General features: G+C 44.8%; 1 protein-coding gene across 5 annotated transcripts in view; it reads left to right on the top strand.

Annotated features, from left to right (window-relative positions):
* Window positions 1-21,885, top strand: part of LOC146431530 (contactin-4) — a 246,066-nt gene that overhangs the window by 118,545 nt on the left and 105,636 nt on the right. For all 5 annotated transcript variants that reach the window (XM_085072261.1, XM_085072257.1, XM_085072258.1 and 2 more), the window contains one exon: window positions 13,772-13,908. In XM_085072261.1, coding sequence (XP_084928387.1) covers window positions 13,845-13,908 — 64 coding nt within the window. In that variant the 5' untranslated portion in view covers window positions 13,772-13,844. The remainder of the gene's footprint in view (window positions 1-13,771; window positions 13,909-21,885) is intronic.

Below are 21,885 nucleotides of genomic sequence, written 5' to 3'. Positions count from 1 at the left end.
GATGAGCCAGAAACCCAGGGAGGGCAGGGAGAAATCCCCAGCTGGGTTATGAAAGCTGGGATTGCAGCCTGGAGAGTTGGACATGAAAATGCACTGTCTGGGTGGTTCTTAGCAGGTTAAAACCTCCTGATTCGATTTTAAATATCTCCTTCCCCACTCCTTTAAGTATCAAATGGAGGCAGCATTTTCGAGTTAAAGACCAACACAGGAGGGTTAACAAGGTTTTTGCATTTTCCAGACATGCTAACACTGCTGCAGCATTAAATGTCAATTGATTTAGAATATCTTTTAACCTTCTGTCAATACTGGGGTTTAGCGTAATTTTCCCACAAGAAATCTCCAGGGGGAATCTCTGTGCTTGCTGTTAGAGTTTACTTTGAGCCTGTTATTGCCTTAAATGCTGTTTTTCCCCCATTTTGCCCTGGTGTTACACGTGTAAAGTTGTGTAAGCACCATCCCTGTCGGTTTGCATTACCAGCTGATTTGTAGCATCACTCAGAGCAGCTGCCAGGACTTGAGCAAACATCCAGCAAGGCTTTTTCCTCTGGCACTACAACCAAGAACTTGTCTTTGCTACCTTTTTACACCGAATTACACTGCTCTGTCCCCAGGCTGAGGCTGGTGGTTATAACTGAGCGTTGTGACAGATTTTTGTGGGCTGCTCTGTGCCCTGAAAATCTGAAACCTCTGAAAATCAGACTTTTGGGGAAGCATATCAGGGCAAATTCTCAGAATGATTGCATTGGGTTCCTTTCTGTTTGAAGCATGTTTGGGGTTCAGGTCTGTGCTGAGCACTGGAGGCAAATCCAGCTCTGGAGAGCCTTGGAGCTGCTGGAGAGTCCAGGGGAGAGAAGGGAGCTGCTCCCTGTACTCTGGGACAGGCTGGGAGAGCTGGAGATGTTCACCTGGAGAGGAGAAGGATCCAGGGAGGAAAACAGCTGGGGGCTCACAGAAATGTGGAATATTGGGGTGACACTGTAAAAGTAATTTCTGATTTGAGTCCTTCCAACTCCCTCTGGATGAGCAAAAAACAAAGGAAGGGCAGGGAGAAATCCCCCAGAGCCTCTGCCAGTGCCTGAAGGAGCTCCAGGAGAGCTGGAGAGGGGACAAGGGATGGAGGGACAGGACACAGGGAATGGCTTCCCACTGCCAGAGGGCAGGGATGGATGGGATATTGGGAAGGAATTCCTGGCTGGGATAGAATTCCCAGAGAAGCTGTGGTGCCCCTGGATCCCTGGCAGTGCCCAAGGCCAGGCTGGACAGGGCTTGGAGCAACCTGGGACAGTGTGAGGTGTCCCTGCCAGGGCAGGGGTGGGACAAGAAGAGCTTTAAGGTCCTTTCCACCCCATTCCATCATTCCAAGATGATTTCCCTGCTCTGGAGAAATGTCAGCTCCCCCAGTCCTGCCTCTCCCAGAGCTGCAGCCACGAGCAGAGCTGCTCACACCAACCCCCTGTGCTCCTCATCCCTTCCTCCCACACTGTGCCACAGCTGCAGTGCTGCTTCCAGGCAAAAGGAAATCTTCTTGATGAAGTTTCTGCAATAAATGTGAAATGTAGGTCAGGATTCGTGGAAGTCGCCTGAGTTTTTAGCGGCATTGAAATTAACCCCTGTGTGGTTTTTAATAGTTTCTCTGAACTTCCTGGTTAGCTGGACGGAGATTTCTCTGAAGGAAAATGTGGAAACGACCAGTGGCCAATGTCTTCGTCAGGATAAAAGGAAATCGTTTCACAGACGGGTTTAAAGGCAGACTGAACTTTCTAAAAGTAATTGATCTTTGTATAAAGTTTAATATCCTCACCAACCACACAGTCTGAGGGCTGCTGGGCTTGAGGAGTTGTGCAGAAGGGAGCAGACAGAAGGAACAGACAGATAAACGAAGGGAAATGTAAAGGGAGCAACTTTGCAGGCTGAAATTAAATATTTTTTATATCTCCCAACTCAAAACAATTCCATTTTGTCATTAGCACCCAACAGCAGTGCCTGCTGAGCCTTTACTGTGGTTTTCTTTCTCATGTAGGGATCTAAAAAGATCCCTAAATAAAGAGGGAGAAATAATTCTCTTGATTGAAATACTTGTTTTTTCCTTTTTTATCCATAACTTCTTGCTTTCTTTGGGTATTTTATGGAGTTCCCCTTGATAAAGTGATAGTCATAAAATACAGGAGAATGTAATGGTTGTGTTTTAATTAAAAGAAAATTAAATAAGAGCTTCTGGTTAAATGTTGGCTAAGGTTTATAATGTGTGTAGCTCTTTTTCAATGGGTATCCTATACCAACAATTGATTGAACTGATGAATTTGATGATGCAGGTATCGATCACTTATTTTTTCTTCCATCTGGTGACTTTTCTATTATTTCCAGTATGGTTTTATCCAAAGCCCCTTGGGACTAATAGAGGCCATAAAGTGGGTGATTTCTGCTCCCTGGTTTTAGCTCCCAGTCTTTGCTTCAACTCTCCAACCAGGAGATAAATTAACACACTACTGCTGTCTCTTCAGTCGTACAATTGAAGTTTTACTGCATGCAGTAAATTCTTATCTAGACAGTCAAAAATTCCCTTTAATTACGAGGCAGGGGAGATCCCAGCCAGGATTTGGGGTTGTTCTCCTGTTCCCAGCTGGAATCCCAATCCACCCTCTGGGGCTTTTTGAGTCTCCTGGCAGCTGCAGGGTGGCTTTGCCTGCTCACACTCCTCTTTCCCACCCCAAACTCTTCAGATTTTGGGATCTGGTTTCTTCCCTGCTCCCAGGTTTCTCTCCTGCTGGATTGTGTCATCCTCATCTCCTCATTCCTGTTTCCATCAGGGCTTTCCTTGGGAGAGATTCCCTCCTAATTCCCCAGCTGCCCCTGCTGTGTTGGAGTTTCTTTCCTCCCCTGCTGTGGAAATAACCTGATTTCTTATCCAGCTTTGAGCCCTGGCTTTGTGGTAATCATTGAGAAAAGGCTAAACAGGAAAAGCCTCCAACAGCTGGTGGGAATCCATGTCTTCCTTAGAAGATATTATAGGAAATGAAGAAGATGACAATTCCAGCATGATTAGATTCCAATTTTCAAACCCATGGTGACATTTTTACTCGTTCTTTTCTCAGCCTTAATGTTCTGATTCCACACTCTGTTTCCTGCTTTTGAACTCTATTTTATCTTCAATTCAAGATGTTACAATTTCTTTTTTAGAAAAAGAAATTGTCCCAGAATCACCCAGACAGCACGAAGAAATTTTGCCAAATATTGGATGTATTAAATTTGAGTTGACAGCTCCATCTATGCAGAAGGAAAAGTGGAAATTACTGACTATGGCTGGAAATTAGTTGGCACCTAAAGTTAAGATGCAGATAAAGGTCGAAAAGTTGGCAATTAGCATTTTAAGAGGTATTAAAATTGGGGTTTAATGGGCTGGTTTGACTAGAACTTGTGGCTTTTATGGGGTCCAGCTGGTAGCTGTGCCTCTCTGCAGCCCAGATGGGGATGAATTCCCAAAATTATGGAATGGTTTAGGTCGGAAGAGACCTTAAAGCTCAGCTCCTTGCTGCTCTCCTGCCATGGCTCCTTTCACCTGGTTGTTCCAAGCCTCATCCAGCCTTGAACACCTCCAGGGATGGAGAATCCACAGCTTCTCTGGGCAGCCTGTGCCAGAGCTCCCCACCCTGAGAGCAAAGAACTCCTGCTGCCCCTTTGGACAGCAGAATGGATTTGCTGTGGACTCCTCTCTTTGTTCCTACAACTCCATCCATGCAGGTGGGAGGAGAATCTGCTGTTCAGGGAAGAGCTTAGAGCAGAGAAAGCCTTAAAATCCTCAGGTGGCTTCGGTGTCAGAGCAGTGTGTTCATCCAGACCCAACCTCAGCTCCCCCCTGGCTCCTCTCCTCTCCTCTGTGCCTTTTGAGGAGCTCTTGGCAGCTCCTCCTGGCCCTGTGCAGGGAGATTTCCTTCCCAGAGGCAGCAGGAGCAGGCTGTGCTCATCCCAGCCCCATCCAGGGACAGGGAGAGCCCCGAGCAAGGGATAACAGGAACACATTTCTGTTCGCGCCTTCTGAAGCTGCTGCACACAAATCAATGCCTCAGCCGAGTTTGCCAGCCTTGTTTCCTTTTATCTGCTGCCTGTGACAAGGAAACCAAGGGCTTAATGTGATCTCTCAATAAATCCTCGTGCTGCCATCCAGCCCTTCCCGAAACGCCGCGGCGCTCGGCTCGTTTGACATCGTTATCTGCCGCCGAGATGATCCTGGTTTCGCCTGGCCACGGGGCTGGTTCCTTCAATAATTGATATTCCAGATTGAAAACAAAGCTGTGTGCAGTGCCCCTTCCTTGGCTACCTCTGCCAGCTGCTCAGCACATTCCAGCTTGAGAGCCTCTGGCAACGAGGGAGCTCACAGGAGCCTTATTTATTTTTATTTTTTTTTCTATGCTTAGTGCAAGGATGTCTTTAAAAAAATACACTCGTTCCATAAAAAAATAGCAGAGGCAGAAAAAAAGGCAGTAATTTCATGTAATCTGCATAGTCAATGCAGGGAGATGGCAGAGTGTTTGCAGCCCTCTAATAGGGATCGTAAACAGGCAGTTTATGGTGCTCTGCTGCAGAACAGCTCCCATAAATTACACCCAGTGCAATTTCTTTGTTTTCATTCTGGAGTTTATTTCCTTTTATGTTTAGTAATTAAATCGGAGCGAGAGGATTGTGTTGGGGGTTCCAAACAGCAGCAGGGGTGGCGTGGAGGTGTCACCAGAGCTGCTCTGCTCTGCTCTGCTGCAGGGCTGGTCTGTCAGCCGCAGGTCACAGCACTGGGGTGGCTCAGGAGCTCTGCCCTCCCCTTACCTCAGGGGTTCAGCCACAGCTTTGAAATAATTTTCCAGAGATTGATTGTCCAAGGAGTTCCTGGGTGCAGAGGCCACATGGCCACGGGCAGGTGTCTCTCGCTGGCCAAACCTGTGGCCACACCAGGCAAGCACTCCCTGCTGTCCCCATGGCACTTCCCATCTGCAGTTGGGAGGGTTTGGAGCTGCTAACAAAGTCCCTGTGCACTGAGATATCAATATGTGTTCTGTTAGAGGCTATTTATTCCCTGAATTCCACCCTGGAACAACCTCAGATCCCATCATGGCCTGAGCAGCAGTTCTGCCTCTCTTTCTGCACCAAACCCCACAGGATGTGCTGCTCTGCCTGAGCTGCACTCAGTGAGCAGATGCCTTCAGTGCTCTCCATTGGCTGCTTGGCTTGATTCTGGAGGATTTGCTCTCCCAGGAGGAGGGAAAACTCTGTGTTCAGGGCACACTGAAGAACTGAGCTGTTCAGGGCTAAACCAGCCTGTTCTGGAGGGTCATTGGCAAGGCTAGACCTCCACATCCCTGTTGCTTCCCTATTCATGTTCCTGGGGACAAGCTCAAGTTTTCATCAAAAGAACAAATTTAAGTGCAAACCCAGCCTATTCCATAGCAAAATATCACCAACTGGCTCTTGTCTCAGCTGTGTCTTGAGGTTTGCAAGGAAACAGTGCCATTACCATTTGTGCAGCCAGAAAAACCCCAGAGGATGCTCAGGAGTTGTGCTGTGCCTTCACTTGATATCCTGGGAGTGACCCTGACCTCACTGCTGGAAATAATCCCCAGATAAGGGGAGGAAAAGCAGGCTGGCAGTGTGTAAATTCTCAGCTTGGCTGTGCTGTCTCCTCGAGTGGGTTCTGTAGTGTCACAGCAGCAGCTGAGCACTTTGGCTTTGCACCATGAGCTGCTCCAGCTCGGGATGGAAGTGGTGAGGAAAGGAGCACTGGGAGCAGGCTGAGAGCAGCAGGGCTGGGGGCTTCCAACCCACACAAAAATGGGATTTAATGCTGTAAAGAGGATGGCAGGCAAGCTGGAGGAGTGGCTGTGAGGGAGCTGTGTGGTTTGAGTTTTCCTGGGCAGGAAGAGCCTGCGGAGCAGGGAATGTTTTCTGACACCTCCCATCAAACTTCACTCAGGGCTCATTTGTAGCACAGCCCTCAGAGCTCCCCAGGATGGGTTGTGTCGCTCAAAAAAATTAATTACCAGCTAGAGGCAGCCCCAGTGTGGTCCCAGTGCTCACAGAAATCACCCCAGCATGATGTGGCTCTGGTGAACCCATGGGCTGGTGGAATGTGGGGTTGGACTGGTGGAATGTGGGGTTGGATTGATGGAATACAGGGTTGGACTGGTGGAAAGTGGGTTGGACTTGTGGAAGGTGGGGTTGAACTGGTGGAAAGTGGGGTTGGACTGGTGGAAAGTGGGGTTGGACTGGTGGAAGTTGGGGTTGGACTGATGGAACACAGGGTTGGACTGGTGGAACACAGGGTTGGACTGGTGGAAGGTGGGGTTGGATTGGCACCATCCTGGAATGTGCAGCCCAGCACCCCCAGCTCCAGCCTGGCCCCTCTGGGAAACACCTTCCAGCTCCAGGACAGCCTAGGAGCTCAGATATGCAGCTTTTCCTCATTTTTATATAAAACATTCCAAGCCTGGAGGTGTTTTCTCTTTATTCTCTGCACAGGTCTGCTCTCCCTGATCTGAGCTCTCAGATCTCCCCAGAGCCTTCTCTCCTCCACACTTAACACCCCCAGCTCTCTCAGTTCCAGATAATCTTTAAAATAAAATAAAACACTAAATAATCATGTAGCAGGGATATCAAAATGATTGGTGAGGGTTTCTTTTTCCCCTTCCCTAGATGATTTTTGAATTTAGCAAAGCAGTTAAAAACATTCGAGGTCCAAGCCTCTCAATTATCTGGGTTGGAAGCCTTTTGCCTGTAATAGGTGATGAGGGAATTGTTGTTTTGATAGTCTCTGTTCCAGGAATACTCAGAATACTGCCTTCTCACCAGCTTTTCAAAGTTAATAAACTTGCTGGTTGTTTTTCTTTTCCGAATTCCATTTTATACTCTTCAGAAACCTCCAGTTTGTACCTCTGAAGGAAAGCAAAGCATTCCTCAGACTCAGTGTGTCCAACAGGCTGGAATCTCCCTGAGGAACTCCTGTGGGGAAAACTCTCCTTTTGTCTGTGAAATCAAAGGGGTTATTTTGTAAGCTCCAGGAGTGAAAAGCAAAATGTCATTAAGATGCTGATTTTGGAGATGATACGGAATTATCCTCAATATTTTCACACAATTTTTTGTCTCCCATACAAGATGATGCTGTGTGATAATGTGGATTTTGGGAATGGACCTATTCCAAAGGGAATGATAACTTTGAATGTTGCTTATCTACATTTGCTCAGAGAGTGAAACTGCCTTGATTCCTTATCTTAAAGCAGTGATTTAGGGATAACAGGAACTTCCTTGGCAGCAGAGCCCTGGGAGCCTTGTCTTGTTGGTGCAGCATTGTCAAAGTGGGACAGCAATGAACCAACCCTGATTTCTTCAGGGAATTTATGATCAAAAGTCAGCTGGAGTTTAATATTCCGCTTTGTCTGACAACTTATTTTTGCATCAAGGGGTTTGCCAGCGTGGCTGTGTTTTCTGGTGGGAAGAGGCTGCTTGGAGACCAGGATGGGCTGGGCTGGCTGGGCTCTCATTCAGGTCTATCACTGAGATGTTTGCTATCAGAAAAAAAAAAAGAACAAAAAAGCAAAATTGGATATCTAATGGTCCTCACAGGCCATTTCCACTGATGATGGACTGGTGATACAGTTAGGAGAGAAGTGGACTTAGGGAATACCAACTCAAATATCTTTCGCTCTTGGAGTTATTTTACTATCCCTGAAGCTGGCATTTTTGGATGTTTATAATTTATTGCTTGGCTACATGGAATAGCCACTGCTGTAATCCACCAAAACACTGCACTGAAAGTGGCACTCAGCGTGCAGTTGGAAATTGGCTTTAAATTGGTGAGTTTTAAGGTAACTGCTCCAGACAATCTTTAGTAAAACTCTCTCTAAAAGAAGATAAATTCTCATTTGTAGCAAATGCCAGAGTAGGAAGGTTCACTGCTTGTAGCTTTTTATTCTGACAGTGTTACTCCTTGTTGGAGCAAAGTGCCTCAGAATTTGTGGGCTGTGGGTGTGTGGATTTTCTCTGAGCTCTGCTGCCTCAGGTGAGCATTTCCCAATACATCCCTTAATGGAAAAGGTAGAACAATCAGGAGTGAGCCCTAATTAACACCCATAGCCTTAATTCAGACTTGCCTCCAGCCAGCTGGCTCTCCTTGCATGGAGATGATTGATCCTCACACATTATCCAGGTTTTCCAGGGCAATTCTGAATTTCCTGAGGGCAAGAGGCAGAGAATGAGGGGTGTGATGGTGTAGTTAGTGTGTGTTACTGGCTGGTGATTAAAAAACTTTAATTAGTCCTTTTTTTCTTCAGTGGAAATCTCCTCTGATGCACAGGTTCAGAAGGGGAAGGGACTTGTGACTCAGCTGGGAATATCCGTGTTTGGGATGGATTGTTGCTGCCATGGAGCTTTTAGAGGTGGCCCAGGTTTTAATTGAGGTTTTAATATTGAGGTTTTAGGCTGTGGCTTTGGGTTCCACATAAAGCCAAAGTGGGAATGTTGCTTCTAGGCTGAGTCAGAGAGGATGGTGTTGGTGAGAGTAATTTCCATCTGAATTCCACCAGCAGAACCTCTCCCTGTCTGCCCCACTGCTGGCACAGCTGGCCCACAGCTGGGCTGTTGGGAATTATGACATGAGCATAAACCAGGGAGCACTTAGCCCAAAATCTCACACGGAATGAGCAGTATTTAAACTGCAGAGGTTGTAATTCATGGCTGTGGGCCTTTCCTGAGTGGTTCCATCAGGAATCTTTGCTCCTGCTGCTGGAGTTGCATTGATTGTGTGGATGGGGTGGATGCAGTGGGTGTGAGGACAGAGCAGTGACAGGAGTGTGACAGGCAGGACGTGGCTGGGGCACAGCTCACCACGGGCTGACAAACACAAATGACTGAGGTGAGCTGGGAAATTCCAGCTGCTGTAACTTCCCAGGTCCAGGGAAATGAGATCTCTATCCAGTGAGGGGGAATGAGAGCCCAAAGGGGAAACACAATGTGAAACATGACATTGTGTTTGCAGACAATTAATTTTTGGGACGACCCAGACTGGATTTTGCCTGGAATGCAGAATGGGGGAAAGTCCAGAATGGATTTTGCCATTTGGACAGGAGGGGATTGTTGGGGACATGATGATCCTTGTGGGTCTCTTCCAGCTCAGGATACTCTGTGATTCTGTGATTCCCATTTATCACAGGCACATCCCAGAATGTGTCATTGTTTTATCAGGCACAACGTGCCTGTATGTATCTCATAACGTGGGAATTGTGTGTAAGAACAGCTCCAGAAGGGATAATTGCACCAAAGAGGCTCGGGCTAGATGAGGATCTGACAGCCATGCTGTGAGAGTGAGGAGAGCTCGGTGGGAGATGCCACAGGCGTGTTGTGCCCACTGCCCTTCATCTCCCTAGCCTGCTTTGCAAATTTTTTTTTGTCCTTACACAAAAAGAAAGGCTACTATTTATCTGAGGACTTACAACACCAGCAAAAAAAAAAAAAACCCTCCCACAGCAAAAAAACAAAACAAAAAAACAAACAACAACCCTCCCAAAAAAAAACCCCAAAAAAAACCCAAAAAAACAAAAAACCCCAAACCTTGGTTTTGAGGGCTGAAAAAAATCAATGTGTACACGTCAGGAAAGTATTGCTGTACAGATTTGCACTTTTGGGGACACTTCTTTCAGGCCCCTTCTATTTTTGGCTGTTCAGCTGTGCAGGTCACTGACTGCAGCTGCTCAAGAGAGCCTGAGCCTCTCCTGACCCACAGCCCTGGTTCTGAGCTGGCTCTGGGTGAGAAGGCTGGATGTGGCACTTGGTGAGTGCTCAGAGGTTGGACTCGATTTTCCTGGAGGTCATTTCCAAGCCCATGGTGTGATTTGGTGCCCCCAGCCCCACACTGTGTGTGACCAGAGAGCAGCCAGGTCACCCCAAACTCTGCTCTCCTGAGCTCTCTGCTCTCCAAGCCTGGAGATCACCTCTATGATTGCCCACTCCTGTTTACAAAGCTGGGTCACCCCTGGGAGGTGTTGGCAGCACGAATTAATGTCAGAGATGAGGACAGCACTGAATTCCCCCCCGAATTTGCTGCTGCTGCCCTGGGGTCACAGCTGGGGCAGCCCAGGCTTGGCACACCTTCCCCCCAGCGAGTCCCCATTAGTGCTGAGTGCTCTGTGCCCAGCTCCGGTGATTAGAGGATGCCTGTTGCTGTCTGTCGGTGCAGCACGCTTCATTAGCAGTGATTTATTCGGGAGCTGAGCAGAGCTGGCACTCTGCAGCACGCCGTGGGCAGCAGCAAGGTGTGAGCTGATTGCTAAGGCTTGCTCCTTGCTGCTGCTGCTGCACTGCTCCAGGGGTCCTGGGTGTGCTCTGCACATTTTCCCTCTGAATAGCCACTGAGCTGAGAGGTTATGTACTGCAAATTTATCTAAAATAGTATTTTTCACGTTCTCAATGCATCCATATATACCTATATATCTATACCTATATCTATACCTATATTCTATACCTATATTTATATTTATCTCTATATCTTTATCTATATCTGTCTATCTATCTATATCTGTATCTCTATCTCTGTCTATATCATCAATATCTAAGTCTATGTCTATATCTATACCTATATTTATATTTATATCTATAACTTTATCTATATCTATAGCTATAGCTATAACTATATCTATATCTATCTATATCTATATAATCTATATCTATATCTATACCTATATCTATCTATATCTATCTCTATACCTTTACCTATATCTATATCTATATATCTATATCTATATCTATATCTATATCTATATCTATATCTAATCTATATCTATATCTACATCTAATCTATATCATGTCAGCCTTAGTTTTTCCAATTTTATTTCGTTTTTACAGAAGCACTAATCACGAAACATCCCAATGAAATTACTCACACAGCCATGCCCACCAGCTCTGAAAAATTCACCACAAATATTTCCACTCCACACTTTTTTTTTTTCCTCCCTCCTACCTGCCTGCAGTCAGAGCTCTTAGATTCAAGTTTCTTTGCCAGAATCCAATTAGGAGCAAAGGTGCCTTTCAAAAGAATTTGCAATGGCTGCATTGCCAGGAGTAAAGTTAAAGAGACATCTGCACACGTGTGTTGGTGCTGGGGTTTCTGATGGGCTGCACCTCCAGGCTGAAGCTCAACAATCTCATTTTCATCTCAAAAAAAAATAACTTGTGTAGTGCTGGAACTACCTCTGCTTCCTCCTGGAAATAAAATATTAAACTTTGCAAGTTTCCAGGCCTCTTACATCCTCCTTCAGCAGCAGCAGAAGCTCCCCTGGGATTTTACAGTCAGAAAACATTTAGGAAGGGGAAGGATCTTTTCAATTATCAGTTTTTTGCTCATGCACAAATGTTGCCTTTCCTAAAGTCGTCGCCATAAAAAGTCAATGTGTTTGAAGAGTTCTTGCAGAGCTCTGAACAAAGGCCCTGCTGATGTGAGCAGCAGAGATGTTTACAGGGAAACAGTTGGAGCATTGGACTCATTCACATGTGAAACTGGGAACGATCATGAGAAATGGAACTGCAGCCAGGGCTTGAGAACCACCCCTTTTTAACCTTAGGAAAATATTTTTGGTGGTAATCATTTCATTTGCTTCCCAGTGCTTTTCATACCAAGACAGGCATGGTTTCTCTTTGGGGAAGATTTCTGTCGTGTGTTACCCTGTGTCAGACACCAGGAAATTCAGCTCTGGAGCACAGCAGAGCCCCCTGAGCCTGTTGGTTCTCTGGAGCAACTGCTGAAGAACTGAGTTACAGGGAAGACTTTCAGCTTTTTTTCTGGATTTAATGTGCTAAGTACTGAAAATACATTAATATATTTGTTGTGCAGAGAAGCTGTGGCTGCCCCTGGATCCCTGGCAGTGTCCAAGGCCAGGCTGGACAGGGTTTGGAGCAGCCTGGGACAGTGGAAGGTGTCCCTGCCATGGCAGGGGTGGCACTGGATGAGCTTCAAGGTTCCTCCCAACCCAAACCATTCCGCAATTTGATATTTTTAGCATAACTTTTATTTTTGGCTGAAGTTGAGATCCAGTGATTGTGTCAAAACTTGATGGAAGGAAAGAAAGAGCTTGCTACTTTAATTTAATTAATTTACTTTAATTTGACCTTACTTTAATATCTTTGTAAGGTGGAAACTAATTTCCATTTGTAACTTTGAGATGCTTCGTATTAGTGTTTAAAATGCTGAGAGAAGAATTATTTACTGAGTAGAAAAAACCAAAAATTTAGTTTGCAAAACCACCCAGTAGGCAGAATTTTCCCCGAATGGATGGTGAGTCAGGGCAGCTGTGGCAAGAGCTGAAGTTGTAATGGGGAAGAGCAATAAATTCAAGGAATTATTTGCAGGAATTTATTCTATCCAGGAATTTTCTTGCATTTATGAAAAAGCAAGGAATGGATTTTGGTGAGTTCCCAGTCCAGGGGAAGCTCAAATTTCACTTGAATTGCAGTAAAACCAAGAGTGACTTTCTCTAGCAGAAATCTCTTGTGTAGCTGCTGTTCAACAGAACTTGGCACTTGAAGGAAAAGTAATATTTTTCCACAGATCAAGACTATTTAGGATAAAAAAAAAATAACATTTCTTGAGTTCACCATGAACACAGAGTGCAACTGCTTCACTATGTCAATCAATATAGAGGTCTGTGACATTTTCCTTCCGAAATTAATAATTAATACCTTAATCATTGCCTTAAATAGTTATTAGCATTCACTGATTAGTCATTCCTGCTCCCCCCCAGCAAGCCTCATCAGCCTGTGTGAGAATAGATGAATATATGCAATTAATCTCCCCCTCCTTCAAAGCTGCATCTCCAGATCAGAGGGTAAAGATTCCCAGTGCGTTGAACCCGAGTTTATTGGGAGAATCTTGCCAGTCTGACCTCACAAAAGCAGGCAGAGACCTCTGCTAATATCATTTCACTTGTTATTAGTCATGCAGTTTGTCTTGGAAGCACGGAAGCCCCTGAACTTCCAGTCTTCACTGAGATGAATAAATTATAGGAATGTGTGCCTGGTTTGATTGATTTATTTTTAATATTTGAATGCCTGCTCTGGAGTGGTTCCTTTCATAAATGAAGGTGTTTTTTCCCCCTCTTGGGTTGTTTGGAGTGGGATGGTGGAATTTGCAGGGATCAGCTGAGAAAGTCTCAAAAAATTCTAATTATTTACAGGTCGTCATAGATTGCAAGGGAAAGATCAGCTTTTACCTGGAGATGATTTTTTTTAAAAAGAATTTTAGAGCAGTGAGGATGGAGTGAAATGGGAAAACTTCCCCCTCATTGAGCAGTGTGGGAATATTTCCTACAAAGTGCTGCCTTGCAGAGTTGATGTCCTTCACGTGCTGGATGATGTTTGTGGAGAAAAGTGACAGTAATTCTCACAGAGTTAGGGAATTGCTCCAATTCTCCTCTTAATGGTGATCTACAGAGCTCACTAAGTACCCCAGCTCACCCCAGAGAGGCAGGGAGTGAATCTCCTGAGGGCTAAAGTAAGAAACAGAAGAAATTTCCCAACTCCAGAGTGAAGGTGGAGATACAGGTTACAATTCTTAATCCTAATCTGACACCCAGAGACAACTGAAATGGTCACAAATCACTGCTGAGAGAGATTTTTAATTCAATATTTATAAAAGTTTCTCTGTTTCTCTTCAGATACAACTTTCCAGGGAAGGAAGAACAAACTGAGAGGAAACAGAAAGAGCACCAACCCTAAACCTCCCTGCAATATTTTTATTGTTTTGCAGATTAAAGGCTGCCTGAGGTTTCGTGGGAGCCCATTGTGTGATCAGTGTAATTCTGGGCTCTGCTGTGCCCCTGATGCTGAAGATGAGGCTGCTCTGGGAGCTGCTGGTGCTGCAGTCAGTGCTGGTGTGCCTGGCAGGTAAGGCTCTTTGAACTCCTTAATTTTGGAATTCACAAATCCACAAGTCCAACACACAGCAGTGCAGTGCCTGCATGATGCCAGAGTGTGCTGAGGTTGATGTGCCAGGGATAAAATGCCCAAATAAATCCCTGTTCCGTGGCCATTGTGGATGGATGGATGGAGAGATGGATGGATGGATGGATGGATGGATGGATGGATGGAGGGAGGGATGGATGGATAATGGATGGATGGAGGGATGGATGGATGGATGGATGGATGTAGGGATGGATGGATGGATGGATGGATGTAGGGATGGATGATGGATGGATGGAGGAATGCTACTTTTCCTGCTGGGCAGTGTCTCCCAGCCCAAGCTCAGCTCCCCAAAGCTCTGCTCTGCCCCTTTCCACTGCAAAGTTGATGGAAGTTGTTTTCCCACATTCTGAGTTAAACCTTTCCCTGCTCAATTAAACCTGCGTGGAGTGGAGCTTTAAATCCCATTAAATTGCTGTTGTGTTACAGCTGAGCCCTCGCTCCATTTAACAAATAATTACAATAACATATTTCAGCAGCACAGCCATCTCCTGCCAGTGCCCTTGGTTAACCTCTTCAGCCCTGAAAGTTGTGGAGTTCAGAGCATTCCCAGGGAAATTCCCTGATTTTTGTGCCTTTTTCCTGGAGCTGAAGCAGCTCTTGGGGAACATTTTGGGTTTGCAGAGGGTCAGAAAAGTTAGTTCCAAAGCCCTGCTGGGCTTGTCCTGGGTGAGGAGCTGGCTGTGGGAGCAGGTTGGTGTCACCCCACCTGCTCTGGAGCCACCAAGGCTGTTCTGAGCCTTTCTTTTTGCCATATCCTGCATTAATTCCTCTTTAAACTGCCCCTGGTACTCTCTAATGGGTTTTGTTCTGAGGGAGGGTGTCAGGCTTTAATTAATGCTTATGGTCAGGATTGCTCTAATTCACCTGCTGCTCCCTCAGACTGTTTTACTGCTTTATTTATTAACTTCTGATTTCTCCCCTTTTATTTGTGTTCGCTGTCAGGTTACTTTCCCAGCATTTTAGAGAACAGCAAAGTCCTTAGAGAAGTGTTTCCTTGTTTCTGCTTAGCTCTACTGAACACAAAGGGACTTTTATTCCGGTACTTAGGGGTACCTATTTTGGAAATTCGGTTCCGACTCTTTCTAAATGCACTGTGACAGTTTCTGAGCTGGCAGAAAATTGGATGCAGGGAGGTTCTGCAATGCAGAGACCCCACGTGTTTGGGGAATTGCAACCCTGGGGAAGTTGGGCTGCAGGAACACATCAAGTTCCTGCTTTTATTGCAAGCAAATAAATAAAAGAGAGGGAAAACAAAAGCATGGGAAAGATTTTTGCTGTGATTTCTGTATTGGAAATGTCTATTGCAAACTGCTTGAGGTAAGCAAAAGAAAGTTTGGGGAGGATGTGTGTGTTTGGGGAGGTTTGCCCTTGTCAAAAGGTGTGTTTGATGAAAATGCATCATTTCATGTTGATCAAACCATTTTCCACCCTCCTGAAAAAAATATTAATAACTGAATTATAAAAAGGAAAAAAAGAGTAAAAATAGTATGCAGGAAGTTGTCTAGCAATCCTCCACAGTACCTTGTGGACTCTTAATGACTGGGAAAGTTAAGAATTGAGTTACCTGAGATAATAAGATTAAACCTCCACCACCCAGGCTGGGACATTTCCACCTTTTCCAGACTGTTTTTCACTCTGGTTTTGAGGTTGCGCTGATCAAAACCTACTGATGCTTTCAGTGTGTCTCAGCTCCAGGTTTCTGGTTATGATTTCAGGAGTTTTCAGGTCTGGGAAGCAGTAGCTGCACGAGAATTCTTTGGTGCCAAACAGCTCTGGTTTGTTCAGAGCTCTGGTTTGTTCAGCCTCTCACATCCCTTAAATATCAGCTTGGTGCTGATAACTGGGAGGTTTTGCAGAGTGGGCTGAGAGGCAAACAGGCTGTGGAAAGTTGCACCAAGCTCTTCACCTTGAAAAAGGTTCACAATTCCCAAAAAGCCATTTCTGCCCAACCAGGGAGGATTGGGAACACAAGGCATTGCATGGGATGAGGCAAAGCACCGAGGGAGATGTGACAAATGATTATAACAATATATTTCAGCAACAAAATCATCTTCTGCAAGTGCCCTTGGTGAACCTTTTCAGCCCTTAAAGGTGCAGCATTCAGAGCAATCCCAGAGAAATTCCCAGAGATTTTTGTAAAGCACTGGCCAAGGCAGAAAGGGAATTTTCTGTGTTCCCATGACTTCTGTGCCATCCTTTGCCTCATTACCCTCCTGGAGCACTGAAGTTCTCTGCTCAAGTCGTATTTGCATGTTAATGAGCTGCAGTGGCACAGACACATTAATGGCTGAGGGTGCAGATGCAGATTTTATAGGGGAATAAATGTGGAATTTAACCCTTCACCTTCTGGCAGGGCTGGGGTTTGAGCTCAGCTTGCTCAGCTCCCTCCACCCCAGGGCAGTGGGGAGGAGAAGCTAAAGTGAAGCTTGCAGGTTGAGATAAATACAATTGGATCATTGAAATAAAGAAAAATGTAACAATAGCAAATAATAATATAAAGGAAAAAAATAAATATAAAGGAAATATAGGAAAGGAAATAAGAGGAAATAAAAGGAAAAAGTAAATATGAAGGAAAAAAAAGAATAAAAAAATAAAATTGTTCATCACCCACCAACCCATGGCAGGTTCCTGAACTGCAAGCATCACATAAATACAGGAGCTTCACTAAATTGATTTGTCCTTTAGCTCTTGGGGTTTTTTTAGTGGTTTGGGGTTGCTTTTTTTTTTTTTTGTGATGGGTTAGGTTTTTTCCCCCAAACTTTTTTAACAGGAGAATATCCTTAGCAATGCCTGTCCAGGCACTCTTTCTCCTTCCATCACACACTGTCACAGCACAGCAGCAGCCCAGCAGTGCTTCACACCAGAATATTTCAACCATGGCTGTGTAACCCATGGGAGGCAAAATGCAATATATAGTCCAGTGTTCTCCATGGTGAGGCAAAAGTTCCCATAATTTATATCAACACATCCCGAGGAAATCAGACATCCAACTCTGTTAAAAATCAAACTTCAAAACTCCCAGAGATGAGGATTCACAGGCCTGTTGGAATTCCTGCTGCTCTCCAAGCAGCTGCAGGTTAAATACCAGAGAAATTCAGCTAATGTCATGTCAGAATATAACTAATCAAAGCTGGAAGCCCTGCTGTACATATTCGGTGATGCTCTCTTCTAAACGAGCCCACAGTTCAATTTGTTCAGCTTTTTTAATTTTTTTCCTGGTGCTGTGTACTTCCCTCCACCCTTTGATGTGAGCAGGAAGCTGAAAAATGATGAATCTGGTGCAGCCCCATAATTAATGAATTTATTTTTCAGTCAGTCCTGCAGCACTTTGCATTTCTGTTCCCTGCCTAATGAATGTTTGCAGAGCAGAGGAGGCAGAAATGACTCCTGGTACTCCAGTCAAACACCACCCAGCTCTGGGCATCACTGCAGAAGAGTTTGCAGATGAGATCTGCCTCACCCTTAATACTTTGGGGGTTTTTTTTCTGATTATTTAGGGGTTTTTTATGCTCATTTCCAATTCCTGTATTTTGAAATCCCTTGGGAAGAGGTGTGACCCTCCAGCCCTCTTTTCTCCCCCCAGCAGCTCCTGGATCCACCTCTCCTCACTAAAATAAGAATATTTAAACCTCAACTGGACCAAAAGTCCTTTAAACTGAAGCCAGCAGACATTGAGCTGCCAAAGTTGGGTTCTACAGCATCACTCAGAGGTGGGAAGGAAGGAGAGAAAATGTAATTTATGCTTCTTTAGGGATTAGGAGGCAAGTTTTCCTGTGATTGCAGAGGATTTCAGTCAGCCTCACATGAAGTCTGTCCTGATCTGTCAGCAGCAAAGCCCTTGCTGGATGTGACCTGATGGATTTAGGCCATAATTCCCCAAATTTTGAAATTAGAGACCACATCAGTGCCATTTTCTCATTTCTCTCTCCTATTCAGATGATCAGGTGTATGATGTTTTTCTCTGTTTAACTCACAAGTCCATCAGGGCAAGTTTAATTACCTCTTCCTCAAAAGTTATGAAGGTGAGCTGGTGCACTTTGAATAAAACTGGGACTACACAGACATTTTTATAAGCAGATGTTCCAACTATCTGGCTGTGTATGGATCCCCTGTGTGTTTTATCTGATGCCTTCTTTCAATTTAGCTCCTCTGCATTTGAATTAGTGTGCAGGTATTGAAATTAAATCTCCTTTAGGGACTTACAGAAATACCTGCTGTTCCACGCATGTATCAAATTAGGGAGGATATGGACCCAAACTACTTATTTATTGCCAGTAAAAGTGGGTTTTATGGCAGAATTTGAGGTGATTAGGCTGGTGTTTTATAGGTAAAATACTGCATGATTCTTAGGAAAATCTAAATATTATTGGAAAGGGAGTTAATTTTGTGATGCTTGAGGAGAACAAGGGGTGAGAGAAGTGGGGAAACTGCTGGGTTGGGTTTGTTGTTTGCTGCTGGGCAAAGCCTGGCTTAACAAGACTAAAAGCTGGAATAACAGGAAATTCAGACACATCTAAGTTTCATGCTGTTCCCAACACACACTGGACAAACTCAAACAATTTTTTTTTCCTTATTTCCTTTTCAGCTGTGCAAAACAGCCCTGGGGAGCTTCATAAATGACAATATCCCTTAAAACAGATGCAATCTTCAGGCATTTAAACCCAGAAAATTCTCTTGGCATTGCCCTGCCTGGGGGAAAACCCTCTGCTCCTTTTCTCCAGCTTTGCTGGGGATTTTCATCCTTCACAGCAGCTCAGGAGCCACGGGGCAACCAGCAGCTCCCCCTCAGCCTTTTGGGGTCAAATCCTTACATTTTGCTGCTGCCCTTGGAGCAGGAAGGGGCTGGAAATGCTGTTGGCATCATGATCACCTGGGAAAGGAATCTCAGCTCAGCAGCACTGAGGGGAGATCATCCCGACGGAATAAAATCAATGCAGCTGGACCATGGAAAGGCTGGGAATGTGGGAATTTCTGACAGCTCTGGCTGGTGGTGTCCACAGTGAGCTCCTCAGCACCCCTGAGGGGTTTTGGAGGCTTTCTCCCAAAAATTCCTGTTCCCTCCTGTCACAAGGGCTCCAGTTTTGACAGGATTTGGGCCATTAAATAGACCAGATGCTGATGGATTTCTGCAGTTGGTCTGTGGCACATCAGTGGCTGCTCCCAACAAGTTCTTCTTTAATGAACAGAGCACAGAACTCTGCAGTTCATCTGGGCATTGTTTAATGCTGCCTCATTGAGGCATTTGTCAAATGCTGTGACAGGCTGGGCTCTGAAATTAGGAATATGCTCCTGACAGGCTGCACTGACTCATTATTGCAAGTTTTAGGAAGAATTTCCTGTGTATTATTACAATGGAAAAGCAAAATTTGCCTGTTATCCCTTCAGTGCTTCGGTTTGGTTTTCCTGATGTGTTTGGATCTTTTATTTTGCAGTAAAATATGTCGCTGTTGAGCCGCTAGCAGAGGAAAAAGGTGCAGGTTCCAAGTGTGGCATCAAGAAGAAGGTTTTATTATTTAATTCCAACTTATATAGACTTTTCAAAGGTCACCCAGATTGGTCAGTTCAAAGCCTCCCCCTAGGCCTGATTGACCAGGCCTGAACTGTCCATGTCTTGAGAAACTGTTTTTAATAACATCCAAACTTTATCTTTGTTTGTAAAAACACAGGAAGAAGAGAGAGAAAGAATTCTCACAGGAAAGGTCTGTGCTAGCCACAAAAACACACATATTCAGCTTCATAAATCCAGCTAAGACACGACTGTTAAATAGTCTCTATCATATTAATTACGCTGTGAAGCGAGGCAAGCATCACACCCATTTATAACCGACTACTGGAGAAGCTGCTAATCAATGAGACAGGCAACTAATTAGCCAGCCAGCAGTCAGCATCTCCAGCTGAAGCTGGTGACTTTAAACTTCATTAAACTTTCCAGGTGTCAGGGAAAGTATGAAAAATACAGCTCTCTTAATAGGTTGATGTGTCTTAATTCCAGTTTTCTGGGTTTAAATGCCTGAAGATTGCATCTGTTTTAAGGGATATTGTCATTTATGAAGCTCCCCATGGCTGTTTTGCACAGCTGAAAAGGAAATAAGGAAAAAAAATCTGTTTGAGTTTGTCCAGTGTGTGTTGGGAACAGCATGAAACTTAGATGTTGTCTGAAATTCCTCTTATTCCAGCTTTTAACTCCTGCCTTCTGAGCTTTCAAATCTGCCAAACAGAATTCAGAATATGATCACTGTTTTTACTTGGGAAATAGGGAAATAATGCAATGGGTGTTCAGCTGACAAAAGCAACAGCATTGGTGTATTTTTGAGTTTTACAGCTGAAGTCCAAGTCAGGGTGATTTGGCAATAACTGGAACCATTGTTTTCTTTTATCTCTGCCCTGATTTTGTGATCCCTTTGGATGCCTAACACAGATTTAATACCCATACTGTGTGTCCAACCTGCATCCAGGTCTCTAACCTGCTTTTTGGTTGGCTTGTGATGAAAAACTCTTAGGAATTCAATACAGACAACTCTGACACCCTAAACATTATTGAAAGGGATGATCCTTCCTGCCAATTAAAGTTTAAAAAGCAGGAAGAAAAGAGAGAGAAGATTTGGTCTTGTGCTTTTCACTTTGGGAAGAGGCAGAGATGTGGGAGAAGAGCTCAGGCAGAGGAGTTTTACATCTGCCAGCGTGGAAATGCTGACTAACATCCCAGGGCTTTAAAAATAGTGGAAAGAGACTCCCAAAAAATCTCTTCTGGACCTCAAAATGGGAAGAGTTGGGGTGGGGAGAGCCTGAGAGAGCCTTGAAGGACAGCAGGAGAGATAAGCAGGATGAGAGAGATCTGGAAGGTGCTTTTGCCACTGATTGTGTTTGGTTCCTTCAGCCCCTGAGGGTTGTTGGGAACACTGAAGCACTTAGGGAGAGAAAACAAGTAGGAAAGGCAGAGCAGCTCATCATCAGACTGCTCCTGAAATGTATTCCTCAACTGGAGTGAGAACACTCTCCAAGGCAATCTCCTGGTGCCTCTTCTGAGCTGGGAAGCCCAGCTGTGATCCTCCAGTGAAGTGGCCAAGAGCTGCTATCAGCAATGGCTGCATCTCATTTGGTAAATTGGGAAAACTGTGCTGATTCTCAGGTTTTTCACAGATGAGAGTGAGCAGAGGCTGTGGGTGGAGTGGTTCCTCAGGATGGGCTGGATTCCCCCTTCCCAGAGAGGCAGGGCAGCCACTGGGTCCTCATGAACCTCACAAAAGTGAGCTGCTCGTTTCAAAATATGAATTTCCAGCATATGTAATGTGCAGCTGCCAGGCACTTCCTTTTCCTGCTCACAAATGGCATGGTGTGCACTCCAAAGCCTGTGTCCTCTTTTTCCTCCTTGAACAGCAGAGCTCCCCTGAGTATTTTCCCACTTGTCATAAAATCACACTCCACGAACAACTCACCGCTAAATAATCTGCATAGAATTTCCCAATATTTATCCATGCTGACTTTGCTTTATTAAGTTTAACAGTCCCATTTCTTGATCTCTGCTGCATTCCTGCACCAACTTGAGCGCTCTCTTTTCTTTTTTTGGGAATTTGTTGGCATATTAGGACAGAATATGGAAGTTTTTCCCTAATGAAAGGCGAGGGAGAGATGCCATCAGTCAGTGGGAGGAGAGAGAACCCAGTGCTTTCCCATGTAAATTATGTGAGTTCTGGAAGGGAGCCAGGCATTCATTTTGTTAAAATGGGGTTTGATAATTGAAACTAATTTAACATCGACCCCATTAAGTTGCATTTTATTGCTCATTTAATATGCCTGTCTCACGAGCTCCCAGCACTGGGAAGCGGCTTTGGGATGAGAGTTTTTAATTGATCAAAGCTGCAGCCTGGCCAGGTGAGGGTTGGGATCAGCAGCAGGGTG

This window comes from Lichenostomus cassidix, chromosome 12 (genome assembly GCF_008360975.1).
Source record: "Lichenostomus cassidix isolate B80296 chromosome 12, HeHo_3.0, whole genome shotgun sequence".
Taxonomy (NCBI): domain Eukaryota; kingdom Metazoa; phylum Chordata; class Aves; order Passeriformes; family Meliphagidae; genus Lichenostomus; species Lichenostomus cassidix.
This window is presented reverse-complemented; position numbering and strand designations above follow the sequence as displayed.